The 21,590-nt window shown below is 36.3% G+C and overlaps 1 protein-coding gene and 1 pseudogene across 5 annotated transcripts in view; one reads left to right on the top strand and one right to left on the bottom strand.

Moving 5' to 3' along the window:
• Positions 1 to 21,590, bottom strand: part of CACNA2D1 (calcium voltage-gated channel auxiliary subunit alpha2delta 1) — a 501,299-nt gene that overhangs the window by 370,090 nt on the left and 109,619 nt on the right. For all 5 annotated transcript variants that reach the window (XR_013172125.1, XM_077151905.1, XM_077151925.1 and 2 more), the window contains exon 3: positions 15,360 to 15,476. Coding sequence is in view for 4 of the 5 variants with exons in the window: in XM_077151905.1 (XP_077008020.1) it covers positions 15,360 to 15,476 (117 nt within the window). In the remaining variant the exon portion in view is untranslated. The remainder of the gene's footprint in view (positions 1 to 15,359; positions 15,477 to 21,590) is intronic.
• On the top strand, positions 603 to 964 carry LOC143676050 (guanine nucleotide exchange factor MSS4 pseudogene; annotated as a pseudogene).

The following is a 21,590-nucleotide window of genomic DNA, read 5'->3' as shown; positions in this document are numbered from 1 at the left end:
ATACCTACCTCATAAGGCTGTTCTAAGGATTAAATTTGACAATGCAGGTAAAGCACTAAAAGTGATGTCTGGCAATATGATTGCTCAGGAACGGATAGTCATCATTATTTAGCAAGAACAAAAACCAATGATGAATTCATGACGGCTCGTACCACCTCTAACATTCCCCTAACAGCACACAACATGTGAGATACACTTGAAGAAGAATAACTGCCCTTTTTTCCTCAAGCAGACAATCCCACCATTCTTTCAAAGGTAAAATATATGCCCCTAATCTTCTTTCTTTCTATTTTTTCTGGAATTATTCTTCAACATTTAAACTTTTCTTTCCTTATTCTGAAATTTCACAGATTGCTTTCCCGCTGTCTATAAGCATGCTCATATATCCTCCATATTTTAAAACAATAAAACAGAAAGTCTTCAGTAGTACACTGCATTTCTCCTTCACTGTTCCAACAAACAGTGAAATTTAGACAAATACCTTGCCAATTTCTCACTTCCCAATCATGCTTTATCATGGCAGTTTTTATTCTGCCTCAATTCATTTTACTGAAGCAGCTCACAAAAAGAAACCAATGAGAATGTCTGTGGCAGTAGTGGTGATGGAACCAGGTGAGCAGCTGAATGAATTAGTGCCAGAGGCCAAAACCGGGAGGCGGTGCTGTGCCAATGCTGTGGCTCCCGGGAACTGTCCAAGGACCACTCTCTTCTCTTGCCAAAAACTTTTACTTCCCTCCGAGAGGAAGAAACCAGCTCTGGCTGATGGCAGCAATGCTGATGGTGAACTCCTCAGGAACACTGGCTATCTGACAAGCTCATCTTTGAGAATGTGGGCTCCACCAAGGATGTGGGCAACATCAAGATTCTAGACTGTGTAGACTATGAAATTGGACCAATTTCCTGGTATTACCTAGATGACAAGAATAATTTCTATGAGGCCCTGGTACGGGTTTCCCATGAGTAACTGAGGGGAGGGGCCTCAACTCTACCTCCTGCTATAAAAGCTACTCCCCCTAAGAACTGGCCTTTCCTGTACTAATATAAAATTATGACTATCAACATGTTCACTTAAATATGCAAAGGGTTAATCCTCGTTCCTTAAAGCCTCGAGAGCATGCCTCTTGCTTAGTTAGCTTTGCATCACAACATTTTCTCCTCTCTCTTTCTTCCAGTTTTGGGACCCTTGGGTAGCTCCACAAATCTGTTCTCATCCCTGGTGTTCTGCCTGGGCTGCATTTCACCCAGGGGCTCCCTGGTTTTCTGCTCTAGAAGAGCAGTGTTCAATGTTTTAGCCATTAGGGCATATGGCAGACAATGCTCATGTGCAGATGGTTGAAAGTCCTTTTTCTCTCTCAAGAAAGCATATATGAATACAAGTGTCTGAGAGTGACTCTGTGGTACGGCTAACCTTGTAGCTACAATAATTAGTTCTTTTAAATGGTATAATGCTTAGAAACTCTGGTATTTAAAGCACTAGTCATAAATATGTTATTCTGGACACACCGCTCATATACCTCTAATGCCCTGTTTGAGAGTCTCTGCTCTAGGTTGGTTGTGACATTTTATTATAATGATGAATTCAGCCCATCTTCCCTCCAAATCTTGATATGGTTTCTCTTTGTTATTTTAGCTACTCACTGCTACAGCCTTTTCAACCCTATCTGACAGCCACCCCAAGGAAAACTCAGCCCTAGCTGTTTTCCCAGGATCTCTAAAAATCAGAGTGAAAAATATTGGGTATTTGAGGGATGGGTCTTTGCCAAATTATACATGAGTTTATAGGTCTGTCTCATCCAAACAGTATCATCCTTGGTTCTTAGAGAAACCTTTTGATTGGATGCCATCCTTTACTGAACCTACTGGGCATGGTCTCCACAGAGTTTTGATTCAATCAGAATCTCTACACCAATCCAGCTTACAAATTTTCTGTTCAGATGCCTCTATTTCTATGGCTGTGAACTTGATCTAACTGTTCAATGTTGGCATAATTGCTTATTAACCTTGCCATTCTGAAATGACTTACCATTTTATAATCTGATTACCAACATTTCAGGTGCTCCTGTCACCTCTATCTCTAAGATTCAGAAGACCTAGAATTGAAATAGAACTAAATAGAGACCTCACCATCCATATCTTAGAAAAGTGGCTACTTGAACAGAGGAACGTCGTTTTCTACTGAATGATCTCTAGTAAAAAATCAGAGAACTATGTTTTTCAGACAAATGGTAAAAATGTCCATTTTTATGGCACTTGCAGAAGAACAACTGTGAGATTAACCACTCAGGTCAGAAGGAACAAACCCAAATAGACACCTCTAGGGGCACATGGCCCCTCCCATCACAAGTCACATCTCAGCAAAGTATTTTTTTTATTAAGCTTTAATTTTTTCTTTCTTTTTTTTTTAATCACAGAAGTAGTACACAATTCATTACAGACACATAAATGTAAAGCTGCATATAAAAATTTTGAAAATCATTCATGCTTTCAGCACCCAGAGACTGCCAATGGTAATGTGGTGGTATATACCTTCTTGATGTTTTTCTGTGTATACAGAGAAACAGGTAGGTTTCTTTAAAACAAATAAAGATCATACTGTACTCTTTTATAACCTTCAAAGAACTACAAATATTTACTGACCATTGACCATGTGTGCCATGCATTAGGTTTACTGCTTTACATACATCAGCTCATTTAGTCCTTACAATGAAGATTAAGTAACACCTCTGACGCTGGTGTGACCAGTTTGTATTCCCATTCCACAGATGAGAAGATCGAGTGTAAGTAAGTTATCCAAGGTCCATAGTTTAATTGGTAGGGGAGACTGGCTTTAAACCCAGATTTCTGTGACTGTATTATCCAGTGTTTCCCCCTGCTTTACTCAGATACAACAATCCAAGACCCTGGGACACAGTTCAGATCATGTAACACATCATTCAAAGGCTTCTTTCACTAATGCAATTGGCTAAACTGCAGGGCAGATGTGAAAATTTAAGAATCTGCTTTTGATCTTATAATATAATCTGCTTTGTTTTCATTTAACAAAACAGGGTGAATATCTTCCTATATCAGTAGTTATCCATCTATGTATAGCATAATTTTTAGCATTCCACAGTATTCTGTACTATAGTGTATTTAACCATTCAACTATTAGGCTGCCACCCGTTTCCTACCCTTATAAACAATGACATAATGTCAACCATGTAGTTAAATCTGTATGTACATTCTTAATTATTTCCTTGGCATTCATGATTAGAAGTAAATTGCAGGGTACGTATATTTGCAAGCCTTTGCTAAATTGACACATATTCCTCCAAAATAGATGTGCTAATTCGCCTTCCTCTAGCAGTGTGAAGGAGCACTCAATTCTTTGAACCCTTACTAACACGGGTATTTGTTATTACTAAAAAATTTATCAGCATAATAAGAGAAAAAATAATATCTCATTGTTTTAATTTGCATTTATTTTGTTACTAATGATATGTTTATGTAATTATTGATAGCCTGTATTTCTTCTTGGAGAACTGCCAAACATTGTTGCCCCAAAAGCCAAAACTAACAAGCTGCTATTCCACCTTTTCAGTTTGATTTGAAAGAAATAAAGGCATTCAAATAGTGGGGAAAAAATAAAATAAACCAATGACTTCTAGTAGTCAAATGCAATTATGTTTAAATTCTTCTTTCAGGATCTAAGGAATTTTACAATTCTTTCTTGTACTTCTGTCTCACTTTCTTTGACCTAAACATTTCTTGGATTTCTTTAGATCTCTGGGAGTAATAGCAAGGGATTATCATCTTTTTCAAATTCTATGGCCTTTGCTGATACACATGAAAATTGAGAATTACCTGTCTAAGAACCACAAAAATAATATTAAGAAAACTATATTAAATTAAAAAACAATATTCTAGTCCTCCGACAGAAATACTGCTTTAATAGTCATTTGAAGAACATTTTTTTGTTGTCTCCTTTTCATTATCTAATAATAAGATGAATATCAAGGCTGATTTGACTTGTGGCATGTGATGGTTAAGTTCATGTGTCAACCTGGCTAGGTTATGGTCTCCATTTCTTTGGCCAACCAAACATCGGCCTGATTGTAAGTTCGTATGTCAACCTGGCCAGGTTATGGTGTCCAAACCAAACATTGACCTGATTGTTATTGTGAAGATATTTCATGGATATGAATCGTCAGCAAACTGATTGCCTTCAATAGTAAGTGAAGCCTCACCCAGTCAGTTAAAGGCCTTTAAGGGAGAACTGATTATTTCAGGACTCAGAAGGGAAAATATCCATCTCTACTTCAACCATCCATCTTCTCCTGGGGAATTCATTGAAAACCTTCATCACAGTTCCCATCAGAATTCAAGATTCACCCATCTCCACAGCAATATGAGCTAATTCCTATAATAAATCTCATAACATTTATATTATGTGTATGTGTGTGTCTGTATAGGGTGTCTGCCGTGAAAGCCAAAGCATGCTCTGGAAATGAATAGGATCCTGAAAATTGGAATGGAGATATATGGACTGAAAATGATGAAGTTGGGGGCACTGAAACCCAGCTTACAATCTCCTGAGTTTTCTCTGCAAGATAAACCTGCAATGGTCTGCCACCTGAGGAATCAGCCACTTCTCTAGTTTGCCCTCATTACCAAGACACCAGACTTCTAGTCAGCCCTGAGGAATCTGAAGAGTTTAGTCTCCGCTTAAAGAGATTAACCCCACTGTGTTTGATATACCTGTATACTGTGCTTGATATACCTGTAACCACCTCTCCTGAGGTCACAGCCCTCAGGCCTCTGTCTGAAGAGATTAATCCTGTTTCACTAGATGAGATGGGGACCCAAGAGGAGGTACACTACATCTCAAAAGCACTCAATGATTTTTCCAATTTACACTGGCAGAAATCAAGGGGATGTGTGTGGTAATGGATACTAAAGATGTGGGTTAAAGGTGGAAGAAATATAAAGTTGGGTCAAGTTGAATTTATTGATATGAGTCTTAGCAGAGGTTCTGCACTGTTGTAGTTCAAGGGGTTAAAAAGGGCTCTAACAGTTTGTTCAGGTAGTTTCCTGAAAAATGAACCAAAAGGTGGCCTACATTGCTTGACATCAAAATGCCAGTGCTGCCCTGGTGCAATGTGGATGAGGAGATCCAAAGGCTTAGAGAGATTGGAATATTAGGGTGGATTTATCATGTATGACCTCCTCTCCTACCCCAGGAATGTTCAGAGGATACAACTTTCACCAACACTGTGAAGAATAAATTTATGGGACTAATTCTATCATCCCTGATGAGCTCTGTGGTCACTATACCCTATAAGTCAGATAATACTATGAGAGTTGCTCTCACTGAACTTGGATGAGATAAAACATAACAGGATAATTGACTCACAATTTGGTAGAAACCAAGTGGCAGCTCTTCATCACCAAAGACAAGGTGAGCATGGCTAACATAACGGACAGCAAACAAAAAGCAGATAACTTTCAGAGATCAATGGCATTGGCTAATAGATCGTAGGGTATCTAGAAGTAAAATAGATGGGCATCTACTAAAAAATCTTATTTCATCTGTATAAACAAAAGAGTTCCAGGTCAAGTGAATAACAGTCTAAGTAGAATTACAAAGTCAGTGACTCACAGACTCCTAAACAATTACCAGAATTGAGACTATTTACAGATCAAGAGTCCCTCAAATAAAGAAAATGTCAGGACCCTTGAGGAAAGAACCCTACAGTACTACCAAAATTTATACTGTTAATTTTCCTCCCAGCCTTCCCCAAATGGACCTACAGCCTTTTGCCAGGGTGACTTTGCATTGGAGGAAGGAAAATGAACTGACAGCTCAGGAATTATTAGAGAAGTGAAATTAGTTCCAGGAGATTCAAAACATAACTGGGGTCCACCAATCAGAGTGGGGGTTACGATTAATGGGTCAGGTGATAAATGGAGTTTTAGTTCAGGTCCATCTCACAGTGAGTAAACTGGGGTCCCAGATACATTCTGTGGTTATTTCCCTGGCTCTAGAATGTATAACTGGAACAGGCACACTCAACAAGTAGCAGACTCCCCAGACTGATTTTCTGATTGTGAGGGCTATTATGGTAGGAAAGGCCAAATAGAAGCCCCTAGAACTATCTCTATTCTTTCTAACAAAATAGTAAATCAGAAGCAAAATACCACATTCCTGGAGGAATTGCAGAGATTAGTGCCACCATCAAAGGATGACAGTGAATGATTATAAACTTAACCAGGTGGTGACTCCAATTGCAGCTTATTCTACATGTAGTAACATTGTTTGAACAAATCAGTATAACCCCCAGTACTGGGTATGCAGCTATTGATCTGACAAATTCTCTTTTCTTGTTATTTGTTAGTAAAGACTACAAGAAAGTTTCTTTCAGCTGGCAAGGCCAGCAATACACCTTCACTGTCCTGCCTCAGGGGTATATCAAAGCTCCACCCCTACGTCAAAATCTACTCTGCAAGGATCTTGATAACCTTTCCTGCCCACAAAATATCACAATGGTCCATTATATTGACAGCTTAATGTTGATTGGACCTAGTGAGCAAGAAGTACCAACTACTCTATACTTATTGGTAAAGCACTTGCATGTCAAATGGTGAGAGATAAATTCAATAAAAATTCAGGGGCCTTCCACCTCAGTGAAATTTCTAGACATCCAGTGGTGTGGAATATGGCAAGATATATCTTCTAGGGTGAAGGCTAAACTGTTGTATCTGGTCTACAACCAAAAAAAGAGGCACAGTGCTTAGTTGGTCCCTTTGGGTTTTGGAAACAACATAGTTCTCATCTGGGTGTCCTACTCTGGCCATTTACCAAATAACCAGGAAAGCTGCTAGTTTTGAGTGGGTACCAGAAGAACAGGCTCTGCAACAGGTTTAGGTTGCTGTGCAAACTGCTCTACCACTTGGGTCATACGATCCAGCAGATTCAATGGCACTGGAAGTTTCAGTGGCAAATAGAGGTGCTGTCTGGAACTTCTGGCAGGCCACTATAGCAGAATCACAGGGCAGACCCTTAGGATTTTGGAACAGAGCCCAGCCACCCTCTGCAGATAACTCCTATCATTGTGAGAAATAGATTTTGGCTTGCTGTTAGGCCTTAGTAGAGACAAAACACTTAACCATGGGCCAGGTTGCCATGACCTTAGTTGCCTATCATGAACTAGGTGTTGTCTGATCCACCAAATCATAAAGTTGGGCATACACAGCAGCACTTCATAATCAACTTCAAATTGACTACAAGATAGGGTTCAAGCAGGCCCTGAGGCCTACAGCTTCTTCGGGAGTTCCATAATTAAAAAAAAAAAAAAAAAAAAAAAAAGTTCTGGTTTATAGATGATTCTGTATACTTTACAGGTACCACTCAAAAGTGAACAACTATAACACTACAGCCCTTTTCTGGGGCATCCCTGATGGACAATGATGAAGGAAATCTTCCCAGTGGGCAGAACTTCAAGCAGTAATTTTTGCTCAGAAAAAGAAATGGCCAGGGGTACATTTCTATACAGATTCATGGGCTATGGCCAATAGTTTGGATGGTTATGGACTTGGAAGGAACATGACAGGAAAATTGGTAAAGAGGTCTAGAGGAGTGGTATATGAAAAGATCTTTCTGAATGGGTAAAAAACATGAAGATATTTGTGTCCCACATGACTATTCACCAGAGGGTACTTGAGCAGAGGAAGATTTTAATAATCAAGTGAACAGGATGACCCATTCTGTAGATACCAGTTGACCTCTTTTCCCAATCACTCCTGTCATTGCCTAATGGGTTCATGAGCAAATTGGTCATGGTGGCAGGGATGGATATTAAGCAATGTCTCAGCAACATGAACTTCCACTCACCAGAGCCAATCTGGCTACAGCCACTGCTGAGTGCCCAATCTCCCAGCAGCAGAGACTAGTAGGGCAGCATTCCTTGAGGTGCTACCTGGTAGTGGGTTGATTAAATTTGACCACTTCCATCATGGAAAGGGCAATGTTTTTGTTCTAACTGAAGTATACACATGCTCCATCTACTGGTTTGCCTTCCTTGCACACACTGCATTTGCCAAAACTACCTCCATAGACTTACTAATGCCTTATCCACCATCTGGTATTCCATACAGCCTTGCTTCTGGCCAAGGAACCCAAGTCATTGCAAATGAAATGCAGAAATGGGTACATGCTTGTGAAATTCACTCATTTTTACATGTTTCCTGTCATTCTGAAGCCGCTAGATTGATAGAACAGTGGAGTGTTTTGATGTTTTGAAGACCCAATTATAGTGCCAACTGGATGGCAATATTTTGCAGGGTTGGGACAATGTTTTCTTTACTTTAAATCAACATCCACTCTATGATGATGTTTCTCCCATAGCAAGAATTCACTGCTCCAGGTATTAAGGGATGGAAATGGGAGTGGCACCACTCACAATTACCCTTAAAGATCTCCTAGAAAAAAAATTTTGCTTCCTGTCACTGCAACCTTAAGTTCTGTTGGTCCACAGATCTTAGTTCCAAAAGGTGGAGCGCTTCCACCAGGAGATGCAACAGTGATTCCATTGAACTGGAATTAAGACTGCCACCTGGCCACTTTGGCCTCCACATGCTTCTGAATCAACAGACAAAAAAGGGAATTGCTGTATTGGTTGGGGTGTTGATCTTGATTATCCAAGGGAAATAGGACTTCTATTGCACACAAAAAAAGCAAAGAAGAGTTTTCCTGGAATGCAGCAGGTCCCGTAAAGCATCTCTTAGTACCACCATGCCTTGTGATTAAAGTCAATGGAAAACTGCAACAACCTGATCCAAGCAGTCTATTAGAGGCCCAAAGACTTCAGAAAAATAGGTTTGGATCACACCACACTAAAAGAAACATGATCACCTGAGATGTATGCTAAGGGTAAAGGGTATATGGAATAAGTAATGGAAGACTGTAGTCATAAATATGAGTTATGAATATGTGACCAGTTACAGAAACAAGGACTATAAAGGTTATGAATATTTCTTCCTTGCTTTGTTATGAATGTGTAGATAGACAGATAGATAGATAGATAGGTAGGTAGATAGATAGAACTTTGTTTTCTTCCCTATCTTATCCCCTTGTCACATAGCATAAGTTGCATTAACTTTAGGTCATAGTATTTAATTTATAGCATATCAAGTTTAAGAGTGAATATTACCCCAAGCACTTGCACCTTCTACTGGGGAAAGAGTTAGTGTGTTTCCAGTTGTATGAAGAACAACTGGATTGTGTTAGCAGGAAATATGACTGTTGTTGCTCTTATTTACAGATTAAGAATGGTTTAAGGAGATGTGTATGTATAGCAAGCGGACTGTGATGGTTAAGTTCATGTGTCAGCTTATGGTTATGGTGTTCAATTGTTTGGTCAAGCAAGCACTGGCCTGACTATTACCTGAAGATATTTTGCAGATTTAAATCATCAGTAAGTTGACTGTATCTATGGCTGATTACATCTACAATAAACTGAGGAGATCGTCTTCAACAGTGAGAGAAGTCTTTGTCAATCAGTTGAAAGCTTTAAAGGAAAACTGATGATTTCAATAGTCAGAAAGAAGAGGACTCTACTCCAACCAGCCAGCCTCTCCTGGAGAATTCATTGAAAACTGTTTCAGAGTTCCCAACATGTGACTGGCCCTACGAAATTCAAACTTGCCTATATGCCTATTTCCTCAGCTGCATGAGCAAATTCTATAATAAATATCATACTATTTAAAATAGATATGTGTGTGCATGTGTATATGTGTGTATCCTGTCAGTTATTTCCCTGGAGAACCCTGACTAATACAGGGCATATTATGGTATTTAAGGCTTTCAATTAAAATTTCTATTTTAATTTAAGTTACTAAGACAACCAGCAGGAAACTAGATATGCAATAATTGTAGAAAGGTCACTAGATAATTTTTTTTATTTTAACATTGATCCTATTTTCTTTGAATGAAATGCTCAGAGACCTTCATTTTCTCAGCAGATATCCTTGATGGGGCTGCTTGGTGAACAATTCACCTCCCTCTCTTGGGAAGCAACATTGGAAATTGGGTTGTTTTTTTGAAAAGTTTTTTTCAATGAACTGTTCAGTAATACTGACAGATATTTTACCTTAGTTCCTGTTGTGATGAATGTTAACGGTGATGTGAAACGATTGTTTCTTTTTTCCCTCCAAACACTGTTCAAGATTGCTGTCAATAAAGAAGCATCCAACAATGTTCACAGGACAATTATCATATCTAGCCAATTTTTCGGACAGACATATACCAAGTGATTAGAAAAACAGTCATTTTAGTAGAAATGTCATAAATGAAATGGCTAAGACTATAATTTATCAGTGCAAGCTTAGAGGGGGAGAAAGCTGGATTGATAGGCAGAAGTCTAAGAATTGAATTCTACCACTAACTCAGGCTATGTAGTCTCAGACAAGAACTTAGATCCTATGTGAGTTTCCTTATTTATAAAACAAGAATAATGTTTAATGTGTCTACTTCATATGATTTACTGTAACTGAAGTATATGAATCATTGGAATCATAACTGATTTTACAGTCACAGAACAGAAAAAGGTGGTTAATAGAACAGATCAAAAGTTATAACTCATATGAGTCTTAATAAGACATCAAAATAAATGCTGAAATAAAAAAAGAAAGACAATAAGTTGTACTTGAGTTTTTAATGAACAGGCTATAAAAGATAGAAGTAAAAATTCAATGTTCAAATACATAAACTCTGAGTGCATGCATGCCCTATAAAATTAATTGCATATATTGAAAAGTAATCATTCTGTTAAAAAAAAAAAAACTACTCCAGTTCATTTCTCTTAAAATATCTGAATTGCCGAGTATAAAGTGTTAGGTAATTTCTTTAATAGACATGTAAGAAAAGAAAGCTTCATTTACTTCTCTTTTCTAGATTTTATACTTATAGATAGTGTATTTTCAAAAATAATTTATGTTAATAATCTTGATACTTGTTATGGCCTGGAGCATACGTACCCCAGAATAACCTGTTCTTCAACTTAATCCATTCCTGCAGGTGAGAACCATTGTAAGTATGACCTTTTGATGAGGTTACTTCAGTTAAGGTGTGGCCCACCTCAATCAGGATGGGTCTTGATCTTATTTCTGGAGTCCTTTATAAGCGGAATGAAACTCGGAGAAAGAGACATAAACACTGGAAGCAAGAAGCTGAAATTCAAAGGAACCTGGAAGAGATGGGAGAGGCCAGAAGAACTTGCCATGTGGCTTTGCCATGTAACAAGCTAAAGACCAAAGATCACCAGCAGCCAATCCAGGAATGCCACAGTCTTCAGGAAGAAAGCACTGCCTTGTTGGTGCTTTAATTTGGAGTTTTCCTAACCCCAAAACTGTGAACAAATAAATTTCTATTGTTTAGCTAACCCGACTCAATGTGTTTGAGCCGCCAAGCAATTTTCAATACTGAAAAATAAGTTATCAATAAAGTTTCAAATTCAAATAAAAATAAAATCCTCTTCAATACCAGATATTATTTCATTTGAATATTTTTTTGAAAAAGGTTAGTTGATACAGGATTCACTGAAAATTCCACAACCTTCCAGGACATTCTAATACCTAAAGCATCCAATTCTTGATCAGTCTGAATGAATTTACAACATTTACCATTATTTCTTCCTTGTTATAATTATAGACTTTGCCAGGCCAAAGAGATGCATTTGCATAATAGTTACAAATACAGATCTTGAGGTCAGACACATCTGAATTTGAATCCTCTCACATTCTCATTATCCAAAGTGTGCTCTTTGCAGCAGGAATACAGCATTACCTGCGAGCTTCTTAGAAATGAAGCATCTCAGGTCAAATCCAACGGAAAAAAATCTGTGTCTTAACAGGAGCCTTGGATGATCTTTACATACCTTAAAGTTTGAGAAACATGGGCATAATTGCTTATCATATATCTGACTGTGAGCGAGTTAGGGGAAAACTTGAAGATGCAGCTTTCACATCGAAAGGAATAATGCCATCTAAAGCACAGTATTATTGTCAGTATTCAATTAGATAATGCTACATAGTAAGCATTCAATAAAGTTTAACTGGCATTACATTTTATCATCTACCTCGGATGTTTATAATCATGATTTTATCTACTATATTTATTTATGGAATACATTAATGTCCCACTCAGATAAATTAAAGCTTCTTTAATCCAGGTGTCTCCTGAATTTAAGCTTACAACAAAAACAGAAGTAAATGAAGGGTTTTATGCAACACCTTTTTTTCAATTAGCCTCAAAATATTTCTCTTCCAAAATAATGTGTTTTCTATTTTTGTAGAGTCAAAGAAGTGAAATAAAGAACCTCGTTTGAAAACAAACATGAAACTTTATCTCTCATATGCAAATCTAGCTGAGTCTACATTTAATTAGTCATTGTGTCTTCTCTATTCTGCCATCATGCATGTAAAACAGTCACTGATCCTCCAAAGGACTCAGATTAATGCACCAGGTATCTTGAGTTTCAATTCCAAATGATGGAAAAGAAAAAAAAAAAAAGAAATCACGATAGGTTTCATTTTGATCCAATTAAAGCAAGATAAAAACTTTACAATGGGACTTTGGTGTCCAGATTACCTGCCTCCTGCACCTGAAGGAAAAGATGATGTAAGGTGAAGTCAATATAAATGGAATTATTTTCACTATCACCAGAATATGAATCACTTTGTATACTTTAATAGAAAAGACCTTATTTTTGTTAGATAAATTTTCATTGCAAATATACCTTACACCTCTAAATGACACTTAAAAATTATATATCCACATTCCCAAAATTTAAGTAATCATGATTTGCATATTTGAACTTTCATATCATGAAAGTTTGTCTTACCTTGGATTCAAGAGTATATAAAAAAATTACATTTTTCATCTTCTAGCAGTATGGCATACCAAATATCCCAAAGAAACTGTTTAAGTTTCCTAGGCTGTTTAAAGCAAATGTCCTAAAATCAGTTGGCTTAAACAATGTACAGTTATTTGGTTACGATTTTCAGGCCAGGGAAATATCCAAATCAAGGCATCACCAAGGCAATGCTTTATTCCCCGAAGACCAACTGCCAGCGATTGTTGTCGCCTCTGCCGTATGGCAAGGCATATGGCAGTGTCTGTCGGTCTCACCCTTCTCTTCCAGGTTTCTACGATTTCAGCTCCTTGCTTCCATGTCTCTTTCTCTCTCCCCACCCCACCTCTCTATATTCATTGCATTTTTTTAAGGATTCCAGTAGTAGGATTAAGTCCCATCCGGAATGATTGGGTCACACCTTAACTGAAGTAGCCTCATCAAAAGATCCTGTTTACAATGGGTTTACACCCACAGAAAAGGATTACATTTAACAATATATGTTCTTCTGAGGAACATACAACTTCAAACCATCAAAAATGCTTGTGTTTTATTACAACAAGATCCTGGAATATTGCTAAGAAATGTAAATTTATAAAGATTTTGAGGTTAAAGAAAGTGTCTGAGAACCAAGATATATATATATAATATGATCATCTGAACTCTGCCTGTTAAGTAAATAAGAAATTCAGACACATCCTGGGGATAAATGCCTATAAAGTGCAGAAATCTACAGCATAAAGGGAGCAAAACTCAAACGCCAGCCTTATAACTAACAAAAGATATATATATATAAGAACTTTATGGAGACATTTTTAAAACTTTATTGACTGGCATACAAAATTACTAAACGGAAAGAATATCATTTCATAAATAGACAAAATATCAGAAAGACATCAATTCTTCCCAATTTGATCTGATTCAATATAACACCAATCAAAATCCCAGTACAGATTTTCCTGGATAACTGTATGATGAATCTAAAATTTAAATAAAGGTGAAGGTTCAAGAATACTCAAGATCCTCCTAAAGATGGAAATAGTTGGAACCTTGGCTTACCACATATCTAGTTTGATAGTCAGAACTCCCCGGGGGAAGCAGTCTAAAACTATATACTACTATTAGTTCCAGGTGAGCTACATTTTTAAATGTGAAAGAACTTGGAATCTTTTAGAATAAATTATTTAAATTTTGCTTATAGCTTCAGGTAGGAAATGATTTCTTTTAAACAAATCGATACCCCAAATATTAATACTTATAAGAAAAGTTGACTTTGACAACATTAAAATTAAAATGTTAGTGCATCAAAATTCACAATAAAGATAGTAAAAAGATAATCCACAAATTGAAAAAAAGATTTGCATTAAGTATGACTACAAGGAATTAATGTCAAGAATCTATAATCTATAAATCAATTTAAAAAATAAAAGTGCACAAAAGATACGAACAGATATTCACTAAAGAGGAAACAATAATGGTAAATGAATACATAGCAAGATGTCTTAGTTACAGAGTTGTAGTTTTAGACCCATTTGATTATCTATGATTAAGACGTCTGACATTGCCAATTTTGACCAGGATATGGGACAACAGGGATTTTTATGTACTGCTAGTGGAAGTCTAAATTGTTACCGCCATTTTGGAAGACAATTATTATAATTTTGTACAGCTGACTTTGTGCATCCCCTACAATCCGACAAGTCTAGGTAGGACCCTAGAGAAATTCTTGCACATGTGTTCCAGGAGAAGAAAATTCATAGTAGCATCCATTAGGAAATAACTCAAATATGTATTTACCAAAAGAGAATGAATAAGTAAATTGAGATATATCCTCATAAAATAATATTAAGCCCTCTGAATATAAACAAATTAAAGCTAAGCACAAGTATGCAGATGAATCAAACAAACATAATGTGGATGGAGCAAAGCAAGTCACTGAAGACTACATTGTGTTAAGATTTTAAAGCTGAGAAAGAAGCAAATGAAAAATATCTTGTTTAACACAATATTTATGTGAGGTAGATATACTTTTAGAAGGCAAAAAAATGATACTGAATATCAAGCATATGGGCCACCTCTGACAGGGAGGCAGGGTGATGGATTCTGGAAGTACTGAAGCAGCTTTAAAGAGTTTGGACTTATTCTGGATTTTATGTTTTATGATAAAAGTTAAAAATGTTTATTTTAATATTATGCATCCTTACTTAGATATGTACATATGTTATCAAATACATTATCCCTATCCATCAAAATTGCCCACTAATTACATTAAAAATAAACTAATAATTACCAAAAAATTGTTTAAGTGGGACTCACAATGACATTGTGATATCTCATTTTTTATGATCACATTAGGTAAACAGTTACCAAGTTAAAGAAAGGTACAAAAGATTGTCTCCAAACCAAGCATGAAAAGTAAATCATAGATAAAAATGGAAAATTGTAAAATGAGTGGATCCAATCTACACTCACCACCAGGGCTTTAGATCTGTTGCTTAGAAGTTTCTCGATATCCCTGGCTGCAATTTCCACCAGCTGGCGTGCATTATTTGGTTCCACAGTATACAAATCTTGGTACTTCTCATAAATCTGTGTGAGGGGAAAATAAAATTAATGAGAATAATAAAGGCTTATTTGGTTCACAATGTAACACTAGAATGTACTTAAAACTACACCAACACCCTTTTTTTTATATATTCATTTTGAATTTTTTGGAGTTTAGGTGTGTCAGGAAAAAAAATAGATAAATGTAAATTCACTCTAAGACCACCAGCTCACCAAAATAGATCTTATTAAGAGGTTGCAAAATATCTTGTACCACATGGATTTGTGTGTACAGTTTTAAGGGTTGAAGATCTATGTATGCCCAACACCAAAACCTGGCATTAACTGCCACCAGAGTTTCAAAGAAAAATGGAGACTATTCTAGATAACAGAAAGAGGTGAGTTGGAGTATGGGAGACTCAACCAAGAAGGTGTTTATGGGTTGAGCAAAGACGCAAGGAAAGGAAATGCAATAAATAATCTATTCAGGTGGACACCCTACTACCTTCCTCCCTGCAAAAGCTAATCTTTTAATGTGCTAGTAAAACTTACGAAATAAGAATGTGTGCGTGTGTATAAGGGTGTGTATGTGTGCATATGCACGTGGGTGGCATGTTTGAGAGAAAGATGATCAAGTTACTGCTAAAGCTCTCCAAGAAGACACAAGGTACTTCAGAAGTAGTTCACCAGCACAGAATTTGAGTTCTTCACTAAAGCTTTGATTAAAATTGCAGTGCTGCTTTTTTTATTTTTCTTAATCAAATTGAAGTTTTTTTTTAAAAGACGTCAGTATAGCTAACTGTACTGAATATAAGCTAGGTAGCTAAGGCAAAACTCACTACATTTTGGCTTGCCTCTCATCATCTGTGGAAGGATTTCCCTAGAGTGGCATAAGCTGCATCTGGTTTACAGAACCTGTACTATACACCCTACAGGAGAGGAAGAATTAAAGGAAAAGGGTGTAATTAAAAAAAAAAACCCACAGTGGTCATGTTTGTGGCTGAAGTGCTGAGCTAAAAAGGAAATCCCTTATGTATCCAACAGATGGGTTACACATGCATGACTAAACCATCTTTGAAAGCCAGGGTCTGGCAGGTTTCTACTGTCTTGTGAGAAGTGAATCCAGGCACAATCAGGAACCACTCAACCTTGGTTGAGCTGTAGCATTCTGCTTTACTACTAACAATTTTAAAGCCTGGTCCTGGCTGAACAAGGATGTTGCTGGTGAATGCTGGCTTTAAATGGACACAGATCAGATATATATGTTAACATTTACTTATAACAGAACTTATTAGTTGAATGATTATCATTTTTTATTTAATTGATTAAAAATCAATACTTTAACCAAAAAGGTTGATTATATGGTACTAGAATAAAAATTTTTAAAACTCCACGGAACTGCACAACTCAAATTGTGAAACTTGAGTTAAACCATGCACTATAGTTATTGGTACAATAATTAAAATGTACTATCATCTATTGTAACAAATGTACCGCACTAATGCAAGGCGTTAATAGTAGGATGGCATATGGAAATCCGGTATTTTATGCATGATTGTTCTGTAAATTCTCAACTTCTCTAATTAAAAAAAAAAGACTGGAAGAAAAAAATCTATACTGTAAAAAGAAGTAAAGATTGACTTATTCAAGCTAGGAAGTTTCTCATACTTGTTTAAACTTTAACTTTGCAGGCTTTCATTTGCAACTACTTGATTCAATGCACATTAATTTAGTCATATAAAATTTCCACATGATACATATAAAATTGCCATATGATCCAGCAATACCATTGCTAGGTATCTATTCAGAGGACATGAGGGCAAGGACACAAATGGACATTTGCACAGCAATGTTAATAGCAGCATTATTTACAATTGCCAAGAATAGAAACAGCCCAAATGTCCATCAACAGATGTGTGGCCAAACAAGCTGCGGTATATGCATACAATGGAATATTACACAGCTGTGAGACAGAATAAAGTAATGAAGTATGTAACAACATGGACAGATCTTGAGGACATTATATTGAGTGAGATTAGCTAGAAACAAAAAGACAAATACTGTATGGTATCACTGATATGAACTAACATTAATGAATGAACTTGGAGAATTTCAGTTAAGAACAGAGACCATCAGGAGATAGAAATAGCGTAGATAGCGGGTAATTGGAGCGGAAGAGAAACAGATTGTACAACAAGACTGATTGTAAAAATTCAGAAATGGATAGCACAATACTACCTAACTTTAATACAATAGTAGAAGTACAATGAATGAGACTGAGATGGAATAATCTAGGAATGCTTCGAGTATACAATGATATTGACTAAATGTACAAATTAAAAAATTCTTTTGCATAAGGAAGAATTCTAACCTTCTTCCTGTGGTAGAGAATACACTAAACTTCATAGTTAACAGAGTTTAGTTCAGGATGTGCAATCTGTACTTTGTATCATGAATTACAGGTAATACCCTTTATTGTGTAATTATCTACATGTCCCGGATAGTTTAGTGGGCATTTTAAAAGAATGAATGAATGTGTAAGCATATTCAATTCTTCTCAAGTATATACGGATATCTTCTCAAATTCTGTTTCTACGGGTAATTTTTAAACACTCAATAAATCTAACTCACAAATAAACTTTAAATTAATGAAATCAAGGAAGAGTAAATCTAGAGCCCCAATGTCAATATTCTGCTGTACTTTTTTTCTGTACTTTTTTATATAGAGAAAACAATATTTGAAATGTTTCCTCAGTAATCAAAATAAATTAAAGTTAGGGCGGGCCACGATGGCTCAGCAGGCAGGAATGCTTGCCTGCGATGCCAGAGGACCGGGGTTCGACTCCCGGTGCCTGCCCATGTAAAAAAAAAAAAAAAGAAAAGAAAAAAAAATTAAAGTTATATAACTGCCTGAACAAAAGAACTAGCTCTTGCTTCTGGTTTCAAAGAATACAACATTTCTTATTTTTGTAAGGAATATTTTGAAAGCTCTCAAAAAAGTCTCCTGATATATATTTAGCAAAAATTTTCAGAATAGAAGGGTTCACATGAATTTCCTAAATTATACATTTTCATAATGCACCTATATTTATAATTCTTTCTACCACTAAAATAAACCATTTTTCTGCAATAATTAATTATTAGTATATTTCAAATACAACTTTAAGTCTCTTTTCTTTCCCATTTCCTAGGGAAAAGTAATTATCTGTTTTACTATTTTATCTAATTTCTTTTCTGAAGGAAAAACAGTATGGTAAAAATAATATGAGATTGGGGCACCAGACCAATCCTCATTCCAAATCACAGATCAACTCTTCATATACTGGGTGACATTGACCTTAATTTCGTTATTATAAAATGTGATATATATATATTTATTTATTTATATAAAATTCAAAACAGGATTTTTTCCTCCTAAGTAATAAGTATATTACTTATATACACTGTTATGCTTTGGTTTTTCCATAGTTCAATTCCTCTCACTGCTACACTTGACATAGTTCTTAACAAAAAGAATCATCTTAGAATGTATATTTTTTATTTTTTACAATCTTGAGAATTAACTGGCTTTAATGTTCTTTCCCTGTTATATTCACAAATCAAGTTGTGCTGTGATCAAAACATAGGTTATAGTTTTCCTTTTTTTTCACTGTAAATATCTTTCTAAATCTCTCCTTTAATTTAAAGTCTATGATTTCAAGATAATTTTCCAAAATAATCTCAAATGTAATATCTAAAGAGTGATAGCATTTACTGATATAATTTCTTTATAATCATTCCTAAAATTTTTTTTAGAATTATAATGCTTACAACATGCCAAGGACATCACAGATACTCCAGAGGTGCTTATTGAAAACTACATATTGAAAACTACATTTCCAAGTTTGGAGACCTAGAAGATTATTATTATCAATCACTTTTATGTACTCTATAATGAACTGCTAGTTGCTTCATATACATAATCATTTATTTACTTTTTTAAAGAAAATTTAGAAAACTATGATATTTATGAGAATGGTAGAATTCAGACTTTAGAGTTTCAAAGTAGAGGAAATTCGAGCCCCATTTTACATCATAAAGGAGCAAATCACTGCCCAAAGCAGCAAAGGTGACAGTGGTAGTGTGTGTTCAGGCAAAGCAGGTCTGCAATGCCACTCCATCCTTGAATCTCCCTTGGCTACAGCAGGCATGGAGATAAAGAAATTTTCAATAGTCAGTTAAGAAGAATGAGAAAGGCAGATGATATTTAGGCTCTGCATGTCTGCCAGGCTTCAGGACCTGCCACCCAAGACGACAAAAGGATTTCAAAGCAGAGGTTGAGAGATGGACAGTGGAAAGCAATGGCCTAGCTCAAACATGACAGTGAGAAACCAGCCGGGATCTGAGGCTTCCCAAGAAGATGGTCAATTCCTAGTAGCAATCATGTTCAATGTCTATGTGAGGAGAACAGCGGAGGAGACCAATCACACCAGACACCTCCTCACCTAGGTTTCCCCAAAGCACCCAGATGCCGAGAAGCAAAGTAAAGAACAGCAGAGAATAATGAGAAAGAGTTCAAACTTGGATTTGACAAATTTCTTAACTGACCCCAGAGGGCTATTTGGAACTGAAAGAGACTAACCTTGAAGTAAGAGATGTTTTTTTCTCCCCCGGGGGAGAGAATTGGAGCTCATGAGCAAATCAAGTTTCCTAAAGAGAAACACTCAAGTTCCTGCATATGAAACCTTAAGTATATTGAATCTGACAAGCCCTCCACCAATCACTTGCACATTTATGTGCCTCTCATGGAATGTGTTATGAAGCAATCAGGATCCCTTCCATGCCCATAGCTATCTTTCCAAAGGAAACTTCTCCTTTGACAGTCACTGCTGGAAGAGCACTAGAGGTTTCCCTGCACATGAGTGACAGTATTCTAATGTAAAAGACCTTGCCATTCCTTGGCCCCTAACTAATCCTATCAGCTCTGACATGCAGCAGCTAACTTCTGAGTCAGTGGCCTGTGAAGGAGCAGGTACAAATGATCTCCATAAACAATAATAACAAGATGACAATGAAGTTCTCTCAACATAGGATGACAGTTGTTTTCACATACAGTTGACCATGTTAGCTAGAATATGCCCCCATCCCACCATGCTACCAAAGATATCCAGGCCCCAGGGCAAAGCGGAATTAATTTGCAGATGGAAATAAGGTTACAAATCAGCTGGCTTTAAAATAAGATTATTTTAGATCGTCCAGAAGAGCTCAATGTAATCACAAAGGTCCTTAAAAGTGGAAAAAGAAGATGTGACTACGGAAGAGAAAACCAGAGAAATGGCAGCATGAGAACGAATCGACCCAACATTGATGGTTTTGAAGATGGATCTTCAGTACTCTAAGATAATAAATCCACATTGTTTTAAATCAATAAGGTTATGGTAAACTGTCACAAAAGCAATAGAAAACTAATACAAGTTTAGTGGAATCTGAAAGTAACAGAAGGTAAAGAGAAGACAGGACAATGAAAAAAAAACGAAGAGGATTTCATCTATAGTTGCATGAAAGAAATGCAGAAATCAAGATTATGTAAGCCATGTCTCGAGTCTGAAGAGCCTTTCCTTGCCCTACTATGTACTAAATACCTTGAGTTCTTGCTGGAACCCAGGCTTTTTACACAGTTCCATTGAATTTGTTACTGGTAATTTTTAAGAGTATTTCCACCATAAACTCCCATCACTTGAATGATTCACTGTCTTAAAAATTAAAACACCACCAAAGACCCTAAATTTTCGAAGCTGTAATCAACTAAACAGTATTTATCAATTACTGCTTTGCACTTTCATTTCATTAGTCACTGGATTCTGATGAATAGGAAAGGTGAGCTCTGTTAGGAAAAATAGATCATTTCTGTTAGGCTTTAGGAAATAATGAAATTAGCTCATTATTATGTTTACAGTTATGTAGGGTTCTGAGAAGAATGTCTAGACAGAAAGCTAAAAATATAAAAACAGATGTGCACATACTCTATAGAAATTAATAAATATCATTCCAGTTTGTAAGAGATGGAATTAAAAGAAAATGTTGGGTTAATCTCCCCATTATCATTCTAATTTCACAGTCTTTTTTGGCTAGCAGGAGTTAATTCTTCAATATATCCTCAATTCTAATACTGGCAGGAAA

This window comes from Tamandua tetradactyla, chromosome 1 (assembly GCF_023851605.1).
Source record: "Tamandua tetradactyla isolate mTamTet1 chromosome 1, mTamTet1.pri, whole genome shotgun sequence".
Lineage (NCBI taxonomy): Eukaryota > Metazoa > Chordata > Mammalia > Pilosa > Myrmecophagidae > Tamandua > Tamandua tetradactyla.
Note: the sequence above shows the minus strand (reverse complement) of the source record. Positions and strands in the feature narration are given on the sequence as shown.